General features: G+C 37.0%; 3 protein-coding genes across 7 annotated transcripts; 2 read left to right on the top strand and 1 right to left on the bottom strand.

Annotated features, from left to right (window-relative positions):
* Positions 1–117: 117 nt before the first annotated feature.
* LOC127813157 (agamous-like MADS-box protein AGL61) lies at positions 118–2,798 on the top strand. The gene has a single exon (XM_052353961.1). It carries the CDS (start codon positions 702–704, stop codon positions 1,107–1,109), a length of 408 nt encoding a protein of 135 aa, XP_052209921.1. The 5' UTR covers positions 118–701; the 3' UTR covers positions 1,110–2,798.
* Positions 2,758–9,427, bottom strand: LOC127813158 (early nodulin-93-like). The gene is made up of 6 exons (XM_052353962.1): positions 9,128–9,427; positions 8,052–8,162; positions 5,890–6,884; positions 4,619–4,680; positions 3,639–3,714; positions 2,758–3,040 (listed from the first exon to the last, which is right to left on the bottom strand). Exons 3-6 carry the CDS (start codon positions 5,939–5,941, stop codon positions 2,955–2,957), a joined length of 276 nt encoding a protein of 91 aa, XP_052209922.1. The 5' UTR covers positions 5,942–6,884; positions 8,052–8,162; positions 9,128–9,427; the 3' UTR covers positions 2,758–2,954.
* Positions 9,428–10,598: 1,171 nt separating this feature from the next.
* Positions 10,599–22,623, top strand: LOC127812923 (nuclear poly(A) polymerase 4). Of its 5 annotated transcripts, XM_052353513.1 has the most exons (14): positions 10,602–10,814; positions 11,060–11,228; positions 11,321–11,398; positions 14,130–14,237; positions 17,452–17,514; positions 17,602–17,763; positions 18,843–18,956; positions 19,037–19,099; positions 19,194–19,523; positions 19,745–19,909; positions 20,039–21,031; positions 21,115–21,210; positions 21,865–21,905; positions 21,998–22,623. In XM_052353513.1, the coding sequence occupies exons 2-14, from the start codon at positions 11,079–11,081 to the stop codon at positions 22,020–22,022; spliced, it is 2,388 nt and encodes a 795-aa protein (XP_052209473.1). In that variant the 5' UTR covers positions 10,602–10,814; positions 11,060–11,078; the 3' UTR covers positions 22,023–22,623. The 5 variants fall into 5 exon arrangements, with proteins under 5 accessions (XP_052209475.1, XP_052209474.1, XP_052209472.1 ...); XM_052353515.1 differs by lacking the exon at positions 21,115–21,210 and having other exon boundaries at positions 10,599–10,814; XM_052353512.1 differs by having other exon boundaries at positions 10,601–10,814; positions 11,049–11,228; positions 21,865–22,623.
* Positions 22,624–23,208: the final 585 nt, after the last annotated feature.

Here is a 23,208-nt window from a genome sequence, read left to right on the forward strand (position 1 = left end):
ATGTACATTATCTGTAAGGGTTAGAGGGATGTAACCCCTTTTATCTATGATTTTGGGTTCAATTTAAGACTAAAAGTCATTATAATCACGATGCTTTTTGGGATTAATCAATTTTATTTTTTCATTAAATTTTATACGAATACTTCTAGGCATCACAATTTGTAAATTATAATTTTTATTTTTTTTAAATAAAAGAAGATAGAACGACGAGCTTAACAATCTTATTTAGATATGACTATAAGACCCTTATTAAGAAATGTTTAATTTGAGCCATAATTACTGCTAATGTGAAAAGCTTGTCACCCTAATTTCACCACAACATACAAAGTTAAGCCTTGTAACCACCACTTCACCTTACAAATGACATAGGTTTAATACTTAGCATTACATTACTTAAATTTTGTACATTTAAAACTGTAAACTATAATGCTTTATTTTCATTTTATAATAAAAATAATGCAAAACATAGCAACCGGTCGCCAAAGGTTTGTGGGGTCCATCAATTGAGTGCCACGTAGTGCCAGACGCTAGATGACAGATCCCTTAGACATAATGTACCCTTATTAAACCTATATATATATACACACAAAATTACAAATACCGTAAATTAAGAAAGGATTTTAGGTATTTGTACCCTTATTACTTAAACTACAAGCAACCAAGCTTGTGTATCAAGAAAGGAGATAGGAAGAAGAAAATCAATGGGGACGGGGAAGAAGAAGATCGAGATCAAGAGAGTGGAGAAGGAGCAGCAAAGAATGGTGACGTTCTCGAAGAGGCGGCAGGGGCTGTTCAAGAAGGCCGGCCAGCTCCACTCCCTCGCCGCCGCCAGCGTCGCCGTCCTCGCCTTCTCGCCGGCCGGCCGCCCCTACACCCACGGCGACCCGTCCTTCGGCGCCATCGTGGACCGGTACTTGGCGAACACTACTACTGGGCGAGAGGATTCTGCCGCCGCCATGAACACGACAAAGATGAGTTCGTGGCTGCATGCTCTGCAGATTGATCGGTGTGATGATATTCAAGAACTGGTTTTGATGAAGAAACAGTTGGAAGAGATCAAAGAAAAGGTGGCTGAGAAGATTATTAATGCTCGTGACAGTTCTTTCTGAAACTATATATGTTATGTATGGTTTTGCCTGCGTGTGATCAGTTTTGTCTGCATTGTCGAAGAAAGGCAATTGGGATTTAGGGCTGCTTAACTTTTTGAAGTTAATTCCTTTGCAGTGGTTAAGTGATATATATATATATATATATAAGATTGGTTAATGTCAATGGCTTGATTTAGGGTTCTGTTTTGATCATCTTGATGTACATTCTTCTTCATACAAATACAATCCTAAGCAGCGAGGGAGTTCGATTTCCAGGCAGCCGGCGGCGGCCACCAGTGATTCTAATCGCCCCGGTGATTCGCGCCTCTTGCAGATCTGGGATCGGTCCGAGATTGTCGGGTCAGTTGCAGATCTCGGATCGGTCTGCTATGGCGGTTTGTCCTAGTGTCCGGTTCCTTGATGCGGTTCTTGATGAGCTTGAACTACTGCGCGCTATACATTGGTTGGGCACTTCATTGAGAAACGCCTTTCGTTTCGGTGGTGCAATCTCTAGCCAAGAGAATGTGGCAAAGATTTGGTCTCATGGAGGTAATCTCAAATAACTCTGGTTGCTTCTTATTTTGGTTTGATAGTGAAGACAACATGATAAAAGTTTTTGATGGCGGTTCATGGCACCTTGCGAGTTGTCCATTACTCTTAAAAATTTGGGATTTGGGTATGAACTTGTCCCAAGAGACACACGCATCACTTCTTTTATGAGTCAAGATATTTAATATTCCGTTGGAATGATGGGACGAGGAAGGGATTGTGACGGTCGCTAGTGCTTTAGGGTGCCCCATCCATGCTGTTTTTACGACTGAGGATAGGACTAGATTGGGGTTTGCCAAGGTGTGTGTCGAGATGGATGTGTCCTCTACATTCTCTAGGTTTATTTACCTGTATCAGGGCCTTGATAAATGCACCAGGGAGCTCAAACTGTTTTGAGGATACCAGTTGAGTATTAGTGGGTTCCCTCCATATGTTCCCATTATTGAGTTTTTGGCCGTCCTTTGGCCCGATGCCCTCGCCAGCCCTTTGGCCCGATGCCCTTGCCAGCCTAGACAGGATGTCCAGTCAGATCAGCCTTTCAATGTCAAGGTTGCGGACATGGGTGAGCTACGCAAGGAGAATGTTAGGAAGTCCTCTTCCCTTGTGTCGTTGATGGCGATTGTTGAGCATGCGTCTACGGCTCTTTCTGTTCATCCGAGTGATGTGGGGGCGTTGCTGGCAAATCGGTTATGCTCTCCTAAGGAACTGCTTTTTCTAGTGGATGCGGAGTGTCTAGTTGAGGCAGATATGGCTGTAGAGAATAGGGGCAAACGGGATCGTGTTGAGGAGGGGGATGCTTCATCCGACAGAACTGAGAGATTGGGTTCTGAATATGCTCCTGTGAAGTTCAAGTCCCAGTTGAAACGAAAAAGAAGAATGCTCTTGCGAAGGCCAAGCAGGTGTCTAGTGCAGGAGGCCCTGTGATTACGGATCCAGTGTGAAGTTCTTGTTCCAGTTTTTCTTGTTTTGTCTGTGCTGTTAGTTTTCTCGCTTGCTGAGGAGGTGGTTTTCTGTGTTCTTGTACGGGGCATGTCCATACCCTAAGATGCCATTTTTTTTCTTTTTCAACCAGTTGAATACGAAGAACAAAAAAGAAAAAATCTAACTCATCCAGTGACTATTATGTATGATCATAACTGAAAGGAGCACCAAGTTTATTTATTATGTTGCCATAAAGAGAGATCAGCAATGTGTAGTACTACAGACTGCATAAACTGATTCAACTTGGAAAACAAGCTCCAGTCCCATCATATATACAGACTAAGTTGAACACATTAACATTGAAGTTACCCTCAGATCTTCATCAGATTCGGGATTCTAAGCAGTTCTATCGTAGGAAGCATTCTTCGTCGCGGCTTTCAGGATTGTTTTGTCGGCGGTGATGAAGTATGCAGCCACAGATGCTGCACAATAAAAGCACAAAAATTATTTCTCCAAGGTTATCGGGTAATCATGGAAACACCGATTGATTTTTCCTTATTCATAGCATTTGATACAGTTCTAGTCATGAACAACGATGTCTCGATTGCCAAATTGGTGTTCTTCCCGCCTCTCCTTATGATTTTAATCGTGTTCTCACAAGTCATTAATGACCGTAAATTTAGAAGGGAAACACCATCAAGATGATTCATAATTACAGAAATGCTACTAATTAACACATCATTCGGATGGTATTTTGTTATTACCAATTGATAGAATGGTCAAGAAAAATCTATATTCAGGTGAAAAGGAATCGAACAAGAGACATGCACATGATCGAGCAAACGAGAATGGGTGTCAAACTTAGGCAACCCATTTGAATATCTAAACACAGATTTTGAACAGTCGTAAGATAATTGGTATGTTTAAGGTGATTGAGCTAGCTATTGGAGTCATTCAGAGACATAGTCGACTCTGATCGAGGAGTATGGCAAGACAGATTATATACATCTAAATCATAGAAAAGGGCAGATTAGAAAGGTAGGAACATGGTTAGCAAAATGATGGGTTTTCTGAATTCACCTCCTGAGATGATGAGCGCCTGACCGGTATGATTAATGTTAGCCTTTGCCCAAGGAATCGTCCTAACCGCAACCAACTAACATAAAGAGGGTAAAAGATTATAAGACACAGATAAAATCATCTGGTTTTCCATATATAGGGACAAAAGACAAAGCATGCAAAACCAATCTTCAAAACAATTAAAGCTTCATCTCGTCTAGCACCAATCTTTCTATTTTTTATTTTTAAACTGGATTGAACCTATCTTCTTTTGCGTGAATTCGTATTGCCAATGTGACTTTTTAGAAGTCAATTAACATTATAAATGCGGTGCCATGACCTCAACTTAATTAGAATAAAGTGCAATAAATAATGGTGACGATGATGATTGAACCTCTTATTTTTTGAATATTTGTATTTTTTTCTTTCACCCAAAGCTTTAAGGAGAGTAGAAAAATATAATCCAAGGACACTTCTAGCTTTTCTTTCCATACTTAAGGTAAAAAATAAAAAATAAAAAACTGAAAAATAGTGTTCTCATATGGATGGAAGCATTTCTTATCTTACAACATGATCAATGCACATGGCCTGTTTGGTTGCCCTAAAGTAGGGAACTACCCAAATTTGAAGGGTTCATTAGTGAATTCATCTTCTTTATGAAAAATATGTTGAATTATTGCTGTGGTGTTAATCTGCTGCCTCAAAATCTTGATAGAAGTAAAAATGGTTTCCTTCACACAACCAAAGCAGACCTAAGAAGGCTCTATGGACTGACCGCCTAACAAGCACTGATACAGAGTACTGAAGCAAATATAGATATATGGAAATGCACATCAATTTGGTGAATATACATAACAGATTAACATTTTTATATACAATAAAATGTATAATGTGGTGAAAGTCCAAGATTGAAATTGAAAGGGTAAAGTGTTTTTACTAAAAAAATTAAAAAAATGGTAAATTGAGTAGAAAGAATATAAATGAAGATGATAACCACATACAGTAGGCACAGCGACAATGACTGCGGTCATGACAGCTGATTTGAGCCCCTGACGAACACTTTCTACAAATTTGGAAACACAATTCAATATTTAGAACTTTTGAACAAATAAAGAGTTCTCATGAACTTGATTCAGAATGGAGAATAATTTCAACTTATTTAACAAATAAAAGTAATTCTTGAAGAATATGATCAACAAGATTAGAGCCCAAAACAAAACCAACACTAGCATGTTCTGCTTAAAGGATTATGATATAAAATACCCAAACAGAAAGTTCTACGCAAAATTTTCATACGAAATAAGGAGCTTGATGTTGCATGAAATCTTATGCCACTACCATCTTGAGTCTTGACAAGTAGATAGAAAGACACCTTAGATCCAATTACCAAGAAAACACACGCATAAGACCCTAACACATAAGCTGTGAGTGCCATCGACTGTATCTCATCACGGTAAGTACGAGGTAGACCCCAAATAACTATCTTAATATCTCGAAATTGTAATAAGTACATCATCAAGAAGATAATCAAGGCAACCCTTATCATGCCTGAATCAAGAGCATCTAAACTCTAGAATCCTAGTGATATGGGATCTTATTGCCACTCACCATAATTAAGGGTACAAAGGAGAAATATTTTTTCACGTCTTCTTTCCTATTTTGAACATAATATTTCAGTCATTTTTTTTTATTTACTTCACTCTAATTTAAGCATCAGAAGACCATCCGGAGCAGGTTTCCTTCATGGTTGCAAGTGCATCACCCCTCACGAAGCATCAACTGCTCCACTGTTGGTACAGGTCAGATTACATTTGTTTTATAGGTTATGTCTTGCATCATAATAGTTGTTAATGACCATATACATTGAGAATCGAAACACTGCCAAATTGGCTCACATTTGCAAGAATGATACTCCTACAGACCACATCATTCTGGTGATTCTGTGCAAAAATGTTGTAGTTATGGTATATTACACACAAACCCAACAATTGGTAAACAACTCTAGAAAAGTCGCCAACATATGAATATGATGCAACTGCAAGGCCAAAAAATCTTGTAAAAATACTATAAGATGACAATTTTATGGCACAATTTTGGAATGCACACAGTATTGACCCAATCTAAAAAATAATAGAAAAACAACATTAGTTAGGCATTTCAATCATAAACAACTGACTAATATCATATAGGGGAAGAGAAAAACATCTGACAGAATGGTTCCTAATTACGAACAAACAGATCATTTTTGTGACTTTTTGCCTTGTAACCATACCTTGGGTGCAGTTTTCGGCAGTGACTCTTCCATGTTGCGCTGAGAGACCCATGATCGCTGGCTCTTGCTCTGATAAAAAATGTTTGAGAAAAGCTGAATCCCAACTTGGAGAAACAAAGAACGAAGAGGCAGGGCCATGGGTTTATACATATACATGGTGCTAACCCAAAAACAGCGGGGATTGTGGTTGTGGCTGCCCTTTTTCTTCTCTCTCCCCCCAGTTCAAGTTTAGCATTTAACTAAAAAAGTTCTTAGAAAGTGTCTCAAATCAAGTATGTATATATATATATATATGTAACACTTAATAATATTGCATATAATAGCACATAAATTAATGCGCACCGAATAAATAAATAAAAATTTATCTGTAAAATCACTCTTAAAAAAGTTTGAAATTTGATTTAAAAAAAATAATATAATCTCTTACCATCAAGTTAACTGTATAAAATTGACATGATTTTTTATTTTTGTTATAATAGAACTACATAAGTAAATTGTAGCGAATTATGTAATTCTTTTGTCTATTATTATCTAGTGCATGTGTGTGTATATATATTTTATATCTATTATCATTGCCAGTGTATTGATCTTCACTTGGTTAGAAAGGAGTATGTTGTGCTCGATCAAGTAAATATATTTTCAAAGTAAATACACACATTTCATGACATCAAACATCATGTTTTGGATGAAACCAAAATTTTTAAAAAAATTCAATGTAAAAGTATATACTTATTCATGTTCATGATGTATACATTGAAAAAGAAAAGCTTATCAATGTATTATAACTGTAAAAGTAGAGAACTGTGTCCATGATGAATAAGAAGCTGCAGCCATTCCCGGACCCGTGCAAGTTCATTGCTTGAACTTAGAACCTGATAGCTTCATCTTCATCTTATAATCTTCCTCATTGCTGGCAATTACAAGTCACCTTAGCTTACAGCTTTTGCCTTGTCTGATCCATTGCCACCATTTTCACCATCACCAATGGCTGTTATCTAACAATCAACAGCAAAAAATTTAAGACAAAGATCACTGTAAATTATCGGCATGAAAACAGACATTTCTTTCTAGGCATAATCACAATGATACTGTCGCGAGTGGTTGCTTCAATTATTTCAAGATATAATCACTTGTTTAATCTTCTAACTAAGGTGATACATCAGTTCATCGATTCATTTTTGGGTGGCAGAATCTGTCTGTAAACGTAATTTTTTAAGTTTTATGTTTCTTTTTTTGGGAATTCTCCTGATAAATAACTCCTTTGCATAAAACATAATTTAAAAAAATAGAGATGGATAAAGGGAGGGAAGGGGGAAAATATTTTGGAAAATCACGCTTTCTGAATATGAAAATTTAATGAGAGAAAATTGGAAAATTCATCGACATTTGATGAATTTTCTAGTTTGAGTTCAAATTTGGAAAATTGAAACCCAGATTTTCCATCTTCTATTTAGAAAGTTTTTGTATTTTTAACATGTTTTCTAATTTTCTATTTTCTACAGGGTGATTTTCTGGAAAACTAAGGTTGTTTTCCAGAACTAAATAGCCCCCAAATATGTAAGTCTAGGCCTAATCTGGAAAATTATGCAGCAATACATTGAGATGTCATGTGTGCCCGTATAGCTAATTTTCATAAAAGATCCTGGAAGAAGCATAAACTAGTGGAAGAACCATAAATTTCAACAGGCTAAAATGCATTCAGTTTCAACCAAGGGGAATTTATGCAGTCTAAACACAAGCGAGTAAACAGAGGAAAACTTTTATCCTAAGTGGAAAATAAGAACTGAAAAAAGAAATAGAAAATTGAAAGCCTTGTCGAGCAGCCCTAAAATGTGATGATAGAATTTGTATCTATGGTTTTAGGAACCATGAGTAAAGAGAGTATATAGCATTTACCCTACCGCAAACATTGCATAACAGGAATGACAAAAAGGTGAAGAGAAAAACTGGTAAGATGACTCCAGGAGAGACGTTAGCAAAATTTCCATCTTTTCCTGCTAAATCTAATCTGCCAAAATGTGTATAACAGCTAGACGAGGGTATCTTGCAGCATTAAAGTTTACAAGTCATAACAAATATATGGTTCGGAAAATAAATAGTAGCTTATATAAGAGACGCAGCAAGTACAGAAAAGATGTAAATAGTGACCTAATGGTCCTTACCTTTCCAATGGCTATCACTTTGTCATCCCTCAACAAGGTCTCAGAGATTTTGCAGTAGTTGAAGAAATTTGGTTTTGGTTGATCAGCGACACGTCTTGTTTCTGCAATGCCCTGTGACATGGTTGAGAGAAAGTACAACGTTTAACATTTACATCTTCAATCAACTACAGATGATTGATGCTTATAGAGTCAGTTCCAGTATGAGCAAATCAAACTAGCTTAAGTAAATGCCGGGGTGATCCAAATTCTGATACTGTCACTTGCACAAGGCAGTTAGGGAGGGAATGGAGAAGATGTATACCTAGTGAGTTGAACGATAAAACGGCTATCTTTTTGTAGTTCATTTTCAGCTCTTCCCAGAATTACGTTTTATAATCTGATTTACCACAAGATCCTTGGAAAGAGATATTGAACCCAACCTATCAAGAACTCCTTTTTTCCCTTTTCGATCAAGACAAGCTCCGTGCATATTCCAATGGTGCTTTTGGTATTCGTAAACATTGAAGAGCAGCTTCACAGTATCTTTCGTTCAATGTATAATCTCTGAGGAATAGCATACTGCTCAAACAACTTTCACACAATGATCCTATTGTAACTTCTGAAATGTTAAGGCTAAAACACTCTTGTAGTATTCAAACTGTAACCCCACAAGCATCCCATGATTGCTCCTGAAGATATGATACAGCATTACCGGAGGTTTACTTAAACTCTCTTACTCTATATGCAGGTGATAAAACATTAAAATTTCAGAAGAAACAAATCCTTTTATCAAACTCCAACTTCAAGGAGATCACATTAATAACAAACTTAAGTCAACAATTTTCTTCCAATTTCCCATCCAGTCAATCAGAAGAGGAATTAAATTCTATTTTTCTTCCAACACAAAAGTAAGTCCACAATTTCCTATCCAGTCAATCAGAAAAGGAATGAATTATCTTTTTGTTTTATCCTACCATATGTTTCCCTTTCCGACTTCTGCAGTCACAAATCCAAGTTCCACGGACAGCTTAGCCAGATAAGACGACAACACATACGAACGCATGCATATTTAGTTAGAGAAACTCGGGGTAAAATACCATAATTTCATGATCCTCAGGCAGCTGTTCTTGGATCCAGATACTGACATTCACCTCCAACTCCTCCTCCTTTACTCTCGCCCCTCGCCGCTGCCGCGCAGCTTCCTGGACCCCTCGAAATGTTGCGATTCTCACGCTGGAGAGCGTCGTGCTTTCCACCAAACGCCCAAGAATCCAAACACCTGGCGATGCAAGTGAAGAAGGAATCCGAATCGGAATCGAATGCGGCGAATATCGGCGGCGATGGGCGGACGGGGGAACGACGCGCGAAACGGAACACGCTGCCTTATGTGAAGAAAGGTTTCCTTCTCCCAAATATATTTTTTTAAATGCAAACTAATTGAATCTAATAAAAAGTTAGAACAAATTTTACATTTTTTGTTGCATTTCATAATAATTGAATTTTGAATTTAAAAATTATCAAAATTTTATTTTATCAGTGAATCATGACTTTATTAATCTTTTAAAAATATTTTAAATGTATTAATTTATTTAATAATTAATTTTAAATTTAAATATAAAGTTATGAGTAAGAATTATAATCCTAATAAAGTTAGGATATATATTATTTGTAAAAATACTAATCTTGAACTATTTCATATTACTTTATAGTTCTTTATAAATAAATAGACACTAATTTTAAAAAATGTATATCTCTGATACTAGTATAAATACTATTCTCGAGTTTTCAACATCTACAGTATTTTTACTTAAGTATCAAAGTGTTTGTGTAGAGATTTTATTGCGTCTTCTAATTGTTTATTTTCTTGTAAATTCAGACAGATTGGTAATAATGTTTATTGTTAAATAAATTTGTTATATATTGATAATAACACAATATATTAAAACTTTGAATATGATTGAGTCTGGGGCAAATTGAGTCCGATTTGCAATAGAGATAATAGGTTTTGTATTTTTAACGCGACAACTCTATTAAATCAATCTTATGAATGTGATGGTAATTTGTTTAGGTGAAATATTATATTTCAATTTTACCCTTATGCAAATTATATACTTGCTTATAGTTTAGTTATATATCACTTTAATCTTTTAATATATTATAATTCAATTCAACTTAATAAATTTAGCAAACACTTATCTATAATTCAACCAACCTTACCTTAATTCCCAGATAAATAAGTTTATTTTTAAAAATAAAATTCTATAATAATTATTGTAACTGACACCGAGATAAGATAGTGAAGAGGCAAAACCAATAATTACTGTGATTGTTGGTGTTGGGGGAAAATTGTAAAAAATGTCAAATTTGGCCAATTTTTATCGGGCGGTGTATTAGCGCCTAAGCCCCCCAAGACTTGGAAAAAAGGTTTATAATTTTATTAAAACAAGGGGTGGCATGGGTGTTTTAGTAAAACTAAGGGGCTGGTCAATGCAATTTATTTAATGTGTTTAAATAAGAGGGAAGACGAAAACTCAAAAAAAAGAAAAGAAAAAATCGGCTGACAGGTGGGAGGGAAAAGACGAGAACAGCTAGCTAGAGCCAGACAGATCGCACACGATCTTTTAATCCGAAAACTCTCTTTGACCGCTCCCCCAAACGCTGCCTTAAGTCCATTCACCCACCGGAATCTCTTAAAACCGCTCCGATGAACCCGGTTCTTCCATCCTCCGATCCACCTCTTCCCTCTTCTTCTTCGATTGCCTCTCGCTGGAGCGTCTGAATCTGGTTCTCTCTCTCTCTCTCTCTCTCTCTCAGATATTTGTTTGTGTGTGCGCGTGTGCGTGTACGTGTACGTGTACGGTAGATCTCGTATATGCGCGTGTGAATTTCAACTGTTTGATTTTGGTCTTTTCGTCCGGGGCGACGAGGAGTTGTCGTGTGTGGATTTTGTTTACTTGTGAGGCTGGATCTGTGTTTTCTATGGTTGGATTGTTGTGGAATTCTGATTGAAGTGCGCAGATATTTTCTAGGGTTTTTTCTGGTGCCAAGATGGTGGGGCCTGAGAACCTGGATGGTTCTTCGCCGCCACCGCCGCTGCTGTCACAGCCGGTAATCACGAAGAAGTACGGTGTCACGAAGCCGATATCTCTTGCCGGTCCGTCGGAGGCGGATTTTCAACGGAATGCGGAATTGGAGAAGGTAGGTGTTTATAGTAGCTCGTACTCGTGAATAGAAGAAAAGAATAGTTCGAAGATGAGAATTTCTGATTGTTTGTTCTTAATCTTGTGAAGTTCTTGACTGATTCGGGGCATTATGAGAGCAATGATGACGCTGCGAGGAGAGGAGACGTGCTTGGGCGTATTGATGAGGTGATTAATTAGTTTACCTGTTTGGTTAGTCATATGGACTCTGGGATATGCTCTTAGATTTTATTTGTATTTCAGAGGATACTTTAAAGGGTGGTGTTTTAAGCTACGCACTGGCTTATGCCAATTGTGCAGCTGATTGATTGTCTTTGGCGGTTGAAGGTCTTGTAATTTCATGTCTGATGAATTGCTTTGGAACATAATTTTCTATCTGTGTCCATGACTCACAAATGTTTTGCATGATTAGCCTATACTGGGTTTTGCTTGTTTGATTTCAACCAGTTACATAAATGGACGATATGGGGCATGACTTTGAACTGTACATGGTATATCCTCGTATGGAAATAATTGTTGCTTCTTTGAAGCATGTTTTTAGCTCTATATAAGTAATAGCCCAAAGCATAAGGCAGAGGGTCAATATAAGATTCTAGATTATTGGGGGCCTACACCAGCCCTATTACAGAAGTTCAATTCATGTCCACCGTACACACCATACACCCAACAGTAGATACACTGTATGTGGAGAATCCAAGGCAAATAGAGGAAACAAGTAAATTAAAGGTTTTTGTTTATAAAAAAAAAAAAAAACCAAAAGTTCCTATGGACATATAATAAATGAAAGGCGAAAATTGAGGGAGAGAATGGTTCAAAATCTCATTTAGTATTGGAACAGTAGAAATGTTGACTTATATTTTTGGGTTTGAAGAAATTATTAAGAAGACAAAAGCTCTAGAAATAAGTTAAGAATGAATGTAAAGACATTGTTATGATAGAAAAGGATTCAGTGAGTATTTAGAGAAAAGAGCCCGTTGTAATCAAACGCAGTTTTATTTCCATAGCAGCGAGGTTATGCTCTCTCCTATATAGTGTATTGGTCTACTTTATAAAAGGCATGCAGACATCTGAACATCTAATGTATAAAGGTTCTCATGCACCAGTAAGCAGCTCATTCCCTCTGCTTTTGATGTTGAGATGTCAAATGAGAAACAATGTTGAGTCATAGTTTCATATATATGAAAAGGCAAGAGCCTTCTCTGGCGGCTGTTCTATTATTATAGTTATCACCTCCTTGAGGCTGTGCTAGAAACTTGCCCATTCAGTTACTGCCTAGCAGTGAGTTAGCAGCATTTCTGCTAGCATTGCCTTACAGTGGCAAGAACTTGTCCCAGTTCAGTCGTTGCCTTTGCTAACTGTCAATCCACCACCATAACCTTCAGAAACTTTTTGGTCCATATCCGTGTAATGGATTATGCAATAGAAAGTAAGAGTAAAAAATTGCAACTGTACTGCCATAGGAACTGATTGAATTGAATATGAGATAAAATCCTTTTTCTGGAGAAAAGAAAGCAGGTGCCACCTTTTTTTTTATTTGATAGGTAGATAATATAAGGGCTAAGTCGTGTTTTTGTGTTGTATAGGTTGGCTTTACAAGATCAACTATGTGATCGAACATGACTATATCAATTGTCTTCATTCCTTCGCTAGATAGTGTTTGGTCTAGCGAAGGAATAATGATAGATAATATAAAGGCAAATTTTTGCAATTAAATATTCTATTGCTTCAAATACTTTTCATGCCTGCAGATCTATTTTATCAATGCCATATAGATGTCTTACTGAAATGTCTTATTGTATTCTCACAATCTAGTTCTTTGGTATTTCAGTGTGCTCCTTTTTTAATATACTCGAGCTAGTATTGACGCGGGTTGAAATAAGTAATTCTCCTGATTTCATTAATTAGCATAGTGGGCTTGCAAGTCATTCAGATAACATTGATCTGGGGCTGAGGGCAGATATCTTTTCCTTGTGTACTTCTAGCTGAGCCTAAATACCATGAGATTAAAATGAACTGAGGTCCTGGCATCATGTTAGGCATTGATTTCTTATTTCAACCCAGAAAGGCTCATAACTTGTATAGTTTGGTTCTGAAGTCAATTGTTTTGTAGTGAGATCTTTTATCTGGAAAACCAGAAGTTGAGGCATCTTTCAATTATTCTGATACTCTTTTTTAAGAATTTTGAGCCTTTGTGTTGGTTTTTGACTGAAAAATCCACCTTTTGAGTCATTTATTTTATTGATGTTGATATAGGAAAATAATGACATTACTTCTTTTTGAAGTTTTGTTGCATATGCTGCAATTGAAATTTTGTTTGCATGGTGAAATATTTTACCTAGACAAAGAAGAAGTTGAGGCCTTTTTCAAATGATTTTTTGGTCCTGCTTAAGCAACTAGTTTCCTTTTGACTGGAAAATCCAGGTTGAGAGTAATTTTTTTTGAGTTTTATTCTTAATTGGTACCTATATTGGAAAAAACGAAACATTACTTTATTTGAAGTTTTGCTGCCTATGCTGCAATTGTAATTCTGGTTTTTTGTGTAAATGGATTTCTGTAGTGGTTCATTGCGTAGACCTAATGGCATGGAGGCTCACCTCAACTTTATTTTTAATCTTGTTATAGTGAAGTCTCTTTACTTAATGAGAACAAATTCTGGCAGGCTGTTGTAAATCATATCACTTTTGACTTTGGTAGCTTTACAGCTTTTCTAACTTGATAAGCTCTTGGCTGTCAGCTATACTTGATTAATATATTAGCTCAAAATGTCTGTCACACTGCATGTTGCTTTTCTATCTTATGAGGTCATTGGCTTGATTTTTCCCAATTGATGTTTGTGTTGAATTTTTTGAACAGCTTCAGTTGTTAATAAATTGATCGTTATAAATTTCTTGTATTGCAGGTTGTGAAATGTTGGGTGAAGCAATTAACTCGCCAGAGAGGTTACACAGACCAAATGGTTGAAGATGCAAATGCTGTTATTCTTACTTTTGGGTCATATCGTCTGGGGGTAAGTATAGGCTTGCAGTATTATTTGAGTGCGAAAGAGAAATCCCATTTTTCTGTTTTTCCTATGTATTTCAGATCTTGTTATGGTTTAATTTTTAGCTCATTTATGTAGCTTAAATAGAGTGGAAACAGTTTGCTCAGTTTTTGGTTTAGATGGATGAAAATATAAACATTCAAGTTGTGTATGGCCATGAAAAACTTTTGGATATATTTGCAGTTGCCAAATATTTTGTTGTTTTCGTTTGGGATATTTAAGACTTCATTTAAAAGGTTTAGTCTTATGGACATTCCTGGGGTGTAGTTTTCTTATGGTTGCTTGATAGGACTCACCAGGATAGGCTTGTCAAGGAAGAAAGTAATATTTGAGATGGAAAGAAGTGCAGTCTAGTTGGAACAATTGCAACCTCAGTCAAAGAATAGTATAAGAATGAGGTCAAGAACAGAAGGAGAATTTAGAGAGCAGGATGTTATTTGGGTGGAGATTGGAGGAAATAAAAAAGAAGAAATGAGCAAAGACAAGAACAGAGGAGAAATGGAGAAGAGAGAAAAATAGAAAAACTGAAATGAGAGACCTAGATTTTGAACCTGGACCAGTAAGGGTTAGTAAAAGGAAGAAGTGTTTTCTGGTGCCTTGTGCTTTATTAATGTTGATTATCCCAGGTAAGCATCACTGAAGCACATTCCAATACTGTGTAGAGCCTGTTTTTGATGGAAGAATAGATTTCGCTTGATTTTGTGGTTGGTCTTATGGTGAAGTCAGCAATTCTTGGACCATTTTTTGCATTTTGTTAATATGTTTGAGAAATGTTGAATGGAGGATTTTGTTTCTGATTCTCTTCTGTGGTGCATGGGTGGGAGCATTGGAATCCTCCTATCAACTCATTCAAATTTTCTTGTTGAGAAAGGAAAATGTTTTTTGAATTATGAAACCCTATAGTATGAAATTGCTTCAATATAGTGAAATTTTTAGTGCAAGGTTTCCTCTTTGGATAAATAAAAACATCCAAATACAGAAGTCAATTGATCAACCTCCATTTTTTGATCTTGGGATTTTTTTATTCTCTTGCTTGCACATTTTGATCTTGGAAAGTTCCTTTTAAATCTAAAAAGGAAGTTTTGTTGGAATTGAATAGCTATAGGACCAACTTCATTAAGTTTTGTGTAGTTAAGTTCTAGCATATGCAAAATATGTGTGTAATTGAGGTATGTGACCATAGAAGAAGCTTTTAAATTAGAAAGTTGAACATCTGAAAAGAAGAGGAATATATTTGAGATGGAATTTAGAATATGTGAGAAGCATAGTTCTGAAAGGCGCGAGGCGCAAAGGGTCCTGGAGCCTGAGGCACGAGGCGCACGAGGCGAGGCACGCCTTTGCGAAGCGAGGCGCACCTTTTAGAAAAAAAACTAAAAATCTTGTAAAATCATAAAAAACTATCAAATTATCAATAATAACACATGCATATCATTAATGTTTCATTTTCTTCAAATTCTAAACTAACAACATCAAAGTTAATTCATTCATCATACAATTTCTAAACTAGAAACATCATCAAAGTTCAAACTTAAAGTCTCAAACTCAAACAAGTACCAACCATCGTGCAAAGTTCTAAACAAACATATAAACACTACAAGTCCACAATCAATAAAGAAGTTTTAATCATCATCATCATCATACTCTTCACCAAATTGAAAATCATCATCTTACGGTGCCATATTTTGCTCATCCTTGATTCCTTGTTATTTTTCTTCTTTTGCATGTACTCTCAAATCTCTTGTTTTATTGATGGAGGACATTTTGGAATAGCTTTAGTATTCTCCACAATCAATAAACACTACAAGTCCACAATCAAGAAAATGCTTTCATTTTGAAAAATGCTATTTTTTTAGGTTTGGAAGATTAGCGCATTTTTTCTAAGTCTGGAAGATTAGGGCATTATAAGGAGACATATAAGAAAATGTTTTCATTTTGAAAAACTAACTCCCGGTATTTTGATAGTTAATATTCATTGTTGTTAAAATGATTTTTAATGAATTTTTCAAGAAATAGTAGGTATGTATTTTGGGGGTGGTAAAATCGCTAAATCCTGAATTTGTACTAAAATCAAAATTCTATTTTCTTATTGTTATGGATTTTGATTTTTTAGATATTTTTATTGAATCCAAATGGGGGGTACTTTCTTATTTACATTTATGTATTAAAGTAAATGGAAGGTAAAATATAAATAAAAGAAAATGTGGACATTTACTTAAACTAAAGAAATGTAAATAAGTAGTGATGTATACATGCTGAAACTGAGAAGAGGGGATGCTGGAGAGGAGAGAAAGAAATGATGCAGGCAGGATGCAGGCGCGGTTTTCATGAGGCGCGCGCCTCAGCGCCTCACCTTGCAAGGCGCGCGCCTTGCAGAAACCGCCTTGCCTCAGCCCAGGCGAGGCGCCAAACTGGCGCCTTAAGGCGCCTTGCGCCTAGGCGCGCCTTTAATAACTATGGTGAGAAGAAGACCAGTAGATGTACATGTGAAGACAGTGATGAGTGGAATGAGTTTGTAATGAAACAGGTAGAGAAAGGCTTCAAAATATTTGGCTGGGAATTTTTATGCATGAAATGGGATTTACTGGTCTTTTAGAAATTATGGTCTTGGATGGAGATTATTGGTGAGTTAGAATCCGTGTTCTTATCTGGTGACATTAAAGCTTGGCATGGCAGTGTCATTTTTGGTGTTATCATGAATTTGTAGTGCAGGATGGAACAAACTGAATGGATGGTTCTAACAGGTTGGTGGTTGATATAGAATAGTCACTTACCTACCTAAACATGTCAATGGGCAAAGGCAAAATGATATGTTGAATGGTAACTTATACTCGATTTGGCATTGACATTTGAAAGACCAAGATTTTTTTTTTATAGAACAGTGGTCATATTATCCACATATAAGTGTTTGATTTGCTAAATATGTACCTTTTCTTGGCAAAATATTTCATTAGATAGGTGCCCAGGGCAGACCATGAACAATATACTAAAAGCGAAAATAGAATAACTGGAACTCCTGACACCACTCAATATTTAAAAAAAGTATAATTAGCCCACCACAACACTTCTTCCAAACCATACAAGAATTTCTTTAACTCCTGTCACACAGGGATACTAGTTTGATCTTCAATTTCTTTACACTTTCCTTGAATGTGCTGTGATGTGGAGAATTTTATATTGGCAGGTTCATGGGCCTGGGGCTGACATGGATACCTTATGTATTGGACCATCTTATGTGAATCGAGAGGTTGGCCTCAATTTTCAATCTTTTTTTTCTCTGTATATTTTATGAATCAGAAATTTTATATCTAAAGGAGATACAATGTTTCCTCAGGAAGATTTCTTTATTATATTGCATAATATGCTGGCTGAAATGGAAGAAGTTTCTGAGCTCCAACCAGTTCCTGATGCTCATGTCCCTGTAATGAAGTTCAAGTTTCAGGGAATATCAATTGATCTCCTTTATGCAAGTATTTCGCTACTAGTTGTGCCAGAAGTAAGTGTAGAAGACTTTTCCAACTTGTTGCATGGTTGCTAACTATATTTTCTGCTTGCTCTCTTGTTTCAACCTTTTCTACCTAATATCTTTCTCCTCTTCTCCAGTTCCTACTCGGGAATTGTTTTCTGAAAATCGTACTAAATATGAGTTTTTGCATTTTGAATCAGTGAGCACCCAATAGATTTTTTCATTTTCTATTTCAAACTATTATTATGTTTTGGCATCATCTAAATTATGACTAGGTATATGTTGGAAATTTTAAGTTTGTTTTGAAGTTCCCTTGCTCTTTTATACAGTTTGTGAGGTGGAAATTTACTTTTATGAGCAATGCCCATCTTAATGAGGGATCCAGTATCTTTCTATAACCATTTAACATTTCCAGCATCTATGGCATACCCTTTTCATTGATGAGGATGGCTTTACCTTTCTGTGATATCACTGTTAGTTTTGTGCATTTTTTTTTTTTGGTCATTTTTTTGTCATGTTATCCACTAGAGATTAGAGAACGTGTCGGTGCTCTTGATTTAAAGCCCTGTTTACATTGTTTATCTCATTCTAGTTTGAATTATGTCATTTCTTATCCTTCTATCCACTAGTCATCCTATATCTGCTCTTGATTTGAGACCCGTCAATACTACATTGTTTATCTCATCATATTTACAGTATTTATTTCATTGGTCCTATGCTTTTTTCTTTTTTTTTTCTCTTTTAGTTTTGGGGGGTTTGGGATTGAGGGGCTGTCTGATTGTCAGGCAGTTAGATTTAATAGCTATCAAACTTTCTGAATTACGGGTTCATGTTTCAAAGGTTTGGTCATAAAATTGGACGGTTGTAAAAGAAAGGGAATGGAAATGTGGATGTGATAGCTTGATTGATGCATATTTAGATGTACCATTGCATTACAATTTGAGTTAATCATTAAAAGTTAAACTGTTTCTGAAGACACATTTTATATTTTTAAAACTTTTTCTTGCTGATAAGCGATGTTCTGTTAATAGAACTAATGGATACAGAGTTTCACTTGCATTCTACTGAGATTTTGTTGCCAGATAATTGTGACACTGACATCTTAACAGGACTTAGACATCTCAGATCGCTCTGTGCTGTACAATGTTGATGAGCAAACTGTTCGAAGTCTTAATGGATGTAGGGTTGCAGATCAAATTCTAAAGCTCGTTCCAAATATTGAGGTGAACATATTTTCATCCATATTTAATGTATTTAACTATAATTAGTTTAACTACCTTTTGATTCTTTGGAACACCTATAGCACTTCCGCACGACGCTCAGATGTTTGAAGTTTTGGGCTAAAAGGCGCGGTGTTTACTCAAATGTGAGATGGCATCCTTAAGTTTAATCTTTCGCCATTTCCATTTTTACTTTTAGAAATGGGCTCTTACCGGATTCGTTCTTTACTGCTTACATAGGTTACTGGATTTCTTGGTGGTGTAAATTGGGCTCTTTTAGTTGCTCGGGTCTGCCAGCTTTATCCCAATGCAATTCCCAGTATGTTGGTCTCCCGGTTCTTCAGAGTTTATACACAGTGGCGTTGGCCAAACCCCGTGATGCTATGTTCAATAGAAGAGAATGAACTAGGTTTTCCTGTATGGGATCCTCGAAAAAACCCTCGGGATAGAACCCATCATATGCCAATTATAACCCCTGCATACCCCTGCATGAATTCTAGCTACAATGTATCTACAAGTACCCTTCGGGTTATGATGGACCAATTCCATCATGGTAACAGGATCTGTGAGGTAGGGGCATAAGGCTGATCTGTTATTTCTGTTGTTTTTTTTTTTAATTTTTTATTATTGCCATTGCTTACTTCATTTGGCCAATTAATGATTTTTTTTTCTTTTTTTCCTTTTTATGTTATTGCCTTCGTTTTTCTCTGGCATTGCTTGCTTCTCTTGACTTGATTAATGATGGCTGTGATTTCTGTTTTTCTAATTTTTCTGTGTTATTCTTTTCCCAGGAGATTGAGCTAAACAAAGCCCAGTGGTGTGCTCTGTTTGATCCTTACCTGTTTTTTGAGGCGTACAAAAACTATTTGCAGATTGACATAATTGCTGCAGATGCTGATGATTTGCTAACTTGGAGAGGCTGGGTAGAATCTCGGCTTAGGCAACTTACTCTGAAGGTAAATTTCAGTTTTCTTTTGATGGGGGACTTGAAACAAAATGTCGGTCCATGATTATTGCCTTACGGACATAATCATGAAAGAAAGAGTTTTCTTTCGTAACTTTTCTTTCTCTATGTTGCATTGCAGATAGAACGGGACACATATGGAATGTTGCAGTGCCATCCTTATCCAAATGAATATGTAGATACTTCCAAACCATGTCCGCATTGTGCATTTTTCATGGGCTTGCAAAGGAAACAAGGGGTAAAAGTTCAAGAAGGCCAGCAATTTGATATTCGCGGAACAGTTGATGAGTTTAAGCAAGAGATAAATATGTACATGTTTTGGAAACCGGGGATGGATATTTATGTTTCCCATGTTCGTCGGAAGCAGATTCCTGCTTACGTTTTTCCTGATGGGCATAAACGGTCAAGGCCATCAAGGCACACCAATCAGCATAGTGAAAAAACTTTTGAAGAAGATGCTGAAGGCTGCAAGTCTCGTTCTGCTGAAAAGCATCTCAAGAGAAAAAAAGATTCTGAGACTGTGGATGCGAGGGCAGATAGACCAGAAAAACAAGCTTCTATTAGTCCGCAAAGGCAGGGATCTGTTTCTCCAGAAAGTTGTGCCAGTAGGTCTGGTGGAACATCTCAGGCCAGCTGCTCTGGGGAGATCAAATTAGACACCTTGGTTGCTGGCGATGTAGATAGTAATTCCAAAGATAGGTCATATAGTGGGTTGCCAGAGATTGGAACATCCATTGATTGTGCAACTGCAGGTGGAACTGATGATCAGGAACCTAGAAATAATAAGAGACCTTTAGATCGTTGTAGTTCACTTGGAGTGTGGAATGAAGTAAAGCCAAATGAACCCATGGCCAAACCCCTTACTAGTGTGGAAGTAACTAATGTCAGGATGGGAGAATGTCAGATCTGCTTAGAAGGACACAAAGGGGGCAATCCTCCGCTGACAGATGCCGGCTATCTTGAAACTGGATGTACTGCAAGAGTGCTGAGTCAGAAAGAGGGTATCATTGATAGTGGGGGAGACCTAGGGAAACCAAGCAACCACTGTGGAAAGGCAGAAAACATGAAGAATGCATCGGGTCCAAATTTCAGCATTCAGAACCTCAGTTGCGAGGTGAGTTCATCCATTCAGGATTTTGGGTTAGCAGATAAGAGTACTGGAAATTTTGAACATGGTAAGAGCTGGGATCCTTGCAGGGTAATGTATGTGCAGCAGGTCTAGATTCGACATTGGAAAAAGGGTGTTTAAATGGGAGCACTGTGTTAGAAAACAACTCGGCAGAAACATTAGAGGTTGTGAATCCAAGCTTCTGTTTCTTTCTTTGTTGTACTGTCTCTTTTATCCTGCTTGCTTTCCATTTCGCACTCCTGAAGCATGAATCATCGCTTTTATTCTGCCGCCTTGCATCATTCTCTTACTTCATGGTAGGTTCAGTTCAGCACAAGAAGATGTTTAGTACAAATTGTGTCTTGAAAACTGTCTTAGAAGGGCAGTTAAGACTTTTATAGGCAGACCTTTTTGTATGGCTTCCAAGTAGAAGATAAGGATCAATAGTGAGGGTGTCCCCATGTAACAGTGTCCAATGGCAAAGATCAGGATAATCAGATGATATTGGCGAATAGTCTGATTTAATCTTTCTCCCTCAGATACTAATTCTTTTACCTTCCCACTTTATTTAACTACTTTTTCCTTGATCATTTGATTATTCTAATTTTTTGCACAGAATCTCCTAACTGGTGTGTGTGGTGGTTGATCTGCACCACAGCATGTGCTACATCTCCAGTTATTGTTTAAGAACTTTAACACATGTTTTGTGCCTGAGGCTTGGATAAATACACTCCCTTCTCAGTTTATTCTCATCTTTACTGTTATTTTGTTGTCTACCGATCTAACTCTTCCATTTTTCCTATGATACTCTTGCACATGGAATGGCGATGGAATCCCAGAATGCTGCTAGTTCTGAATCAGTGCAGAAGCCGGTGATGAGGCATGTGTTTGAAACCCTTAGTTTTTCATTGTGATTCATGTTATCTTTATACTGTCCCCCGTTTGGTTGTTTCTGTGCTTTTCTCCTAGCAGGTTGAGCCTGGAATCAACAGCATAAATTCGAGTCCATCTTTCAAGAAATCATCGCTGTCAAGGAGAGGAGAGGAGAGTATAGAAGAGGAAGGTCACCCTGGGTGGCTAGGCTTTTGCCATGCTTTGATGTATACAAAACTATACACTTTGGATCGGAAGCAGGGGTGAGGCTGTACAGAGGACTGTGCATAGTGTGGCCGCGTAGGTGCGGTTCGTGCTGTTCTCTGCTGTGCCATTGAAGCTCAGTGCTTCTATCACCCGAAACATCCCCCCCCCTCTCCCCCCCCTCCTCAAAAAAAAAAAAAAGAAAGAGCGAGAGAGGAAAGAAAAAAAAGAAAAGAAAAAAAAGAGAGAAGGAAAATGCTTTGAGCTTTGAAGTAAACTATTGGGACAGAACTTGAAGCTGTCAAGCCTATCTCAGTTGAGCAGCTTTGGTACTTGTTGGTTTGTATGGAAACTCTTTCTATCTTTGTGGGTTGTATCTTAAGGAATGGGATTATGGACGACCTAACTAGAGCACCTTGTTGAGCAAGGGTGAGTTGTGTGGTTAACATTTTGTAAGGATTCCTCCATTTCTCTGTTAGGCTCTGTGCCTTCTCTTAACGTGTGGCTTGTGTACCTAATAATTTTGCACTACTCTCTCTCTCTCTCTCTCGTCTAAACAGTCATTGGACATGATTGCAACCTGGGTAAAATTAGTATCTTGTAAATTCCCAGCTGATGATTAGGAAATATAGTGCAAGAGCAACAAAGGATTATAAATTTCTATATGGACGAACGGGTGCTTTGGCTGGGTGGTGTTTTCTTTATTTCTTCTCTGTTAAATGGGTAAAGCCATGGCTTTCGAGAAATGTCATGGAGTAGTAACCTTAACCCCTCTGCCACGCATGAGGTTAAACTCGGCTTTGTTAAGTTTATGCGCACGCTAATATCTTCTCGTTGTATTTAGGTTTTATTTATAAAATTAATAGTACATTTTCCAGATTTTAGTGAAAGGATTAAATGTTCATTAAATTCATGATAATCATCCCATGTTGGTAAATGGTTTGTTTCTTTTAGTAAGTTTAGGGTTTACTGTAATTTATTGGCGTATTCATAAGTAATCCCATCAGGATGGATGCAAGCATTATTCAATGGTTTCGTCCTAAGTCGCTTTCATACAAATTTCTTTTGTCATCAATATGATGGAAAAGATCTGATCATGACAGATC

Source organism: Diospyros lotus, chromosome 11 (genome assembly GCF_014633365.1).
Source record: "Diospyros lotus cultivar Yz01 chromosome 11, ASM1463336v1, whole genome shotgun sequence".
Lineage (NCBI taxonomy): Eukaryota > Viridiplantae > Streptophyta > Magnoliopsida > Ericales > Ebenaceae > Diospyros > Diospyros lotus.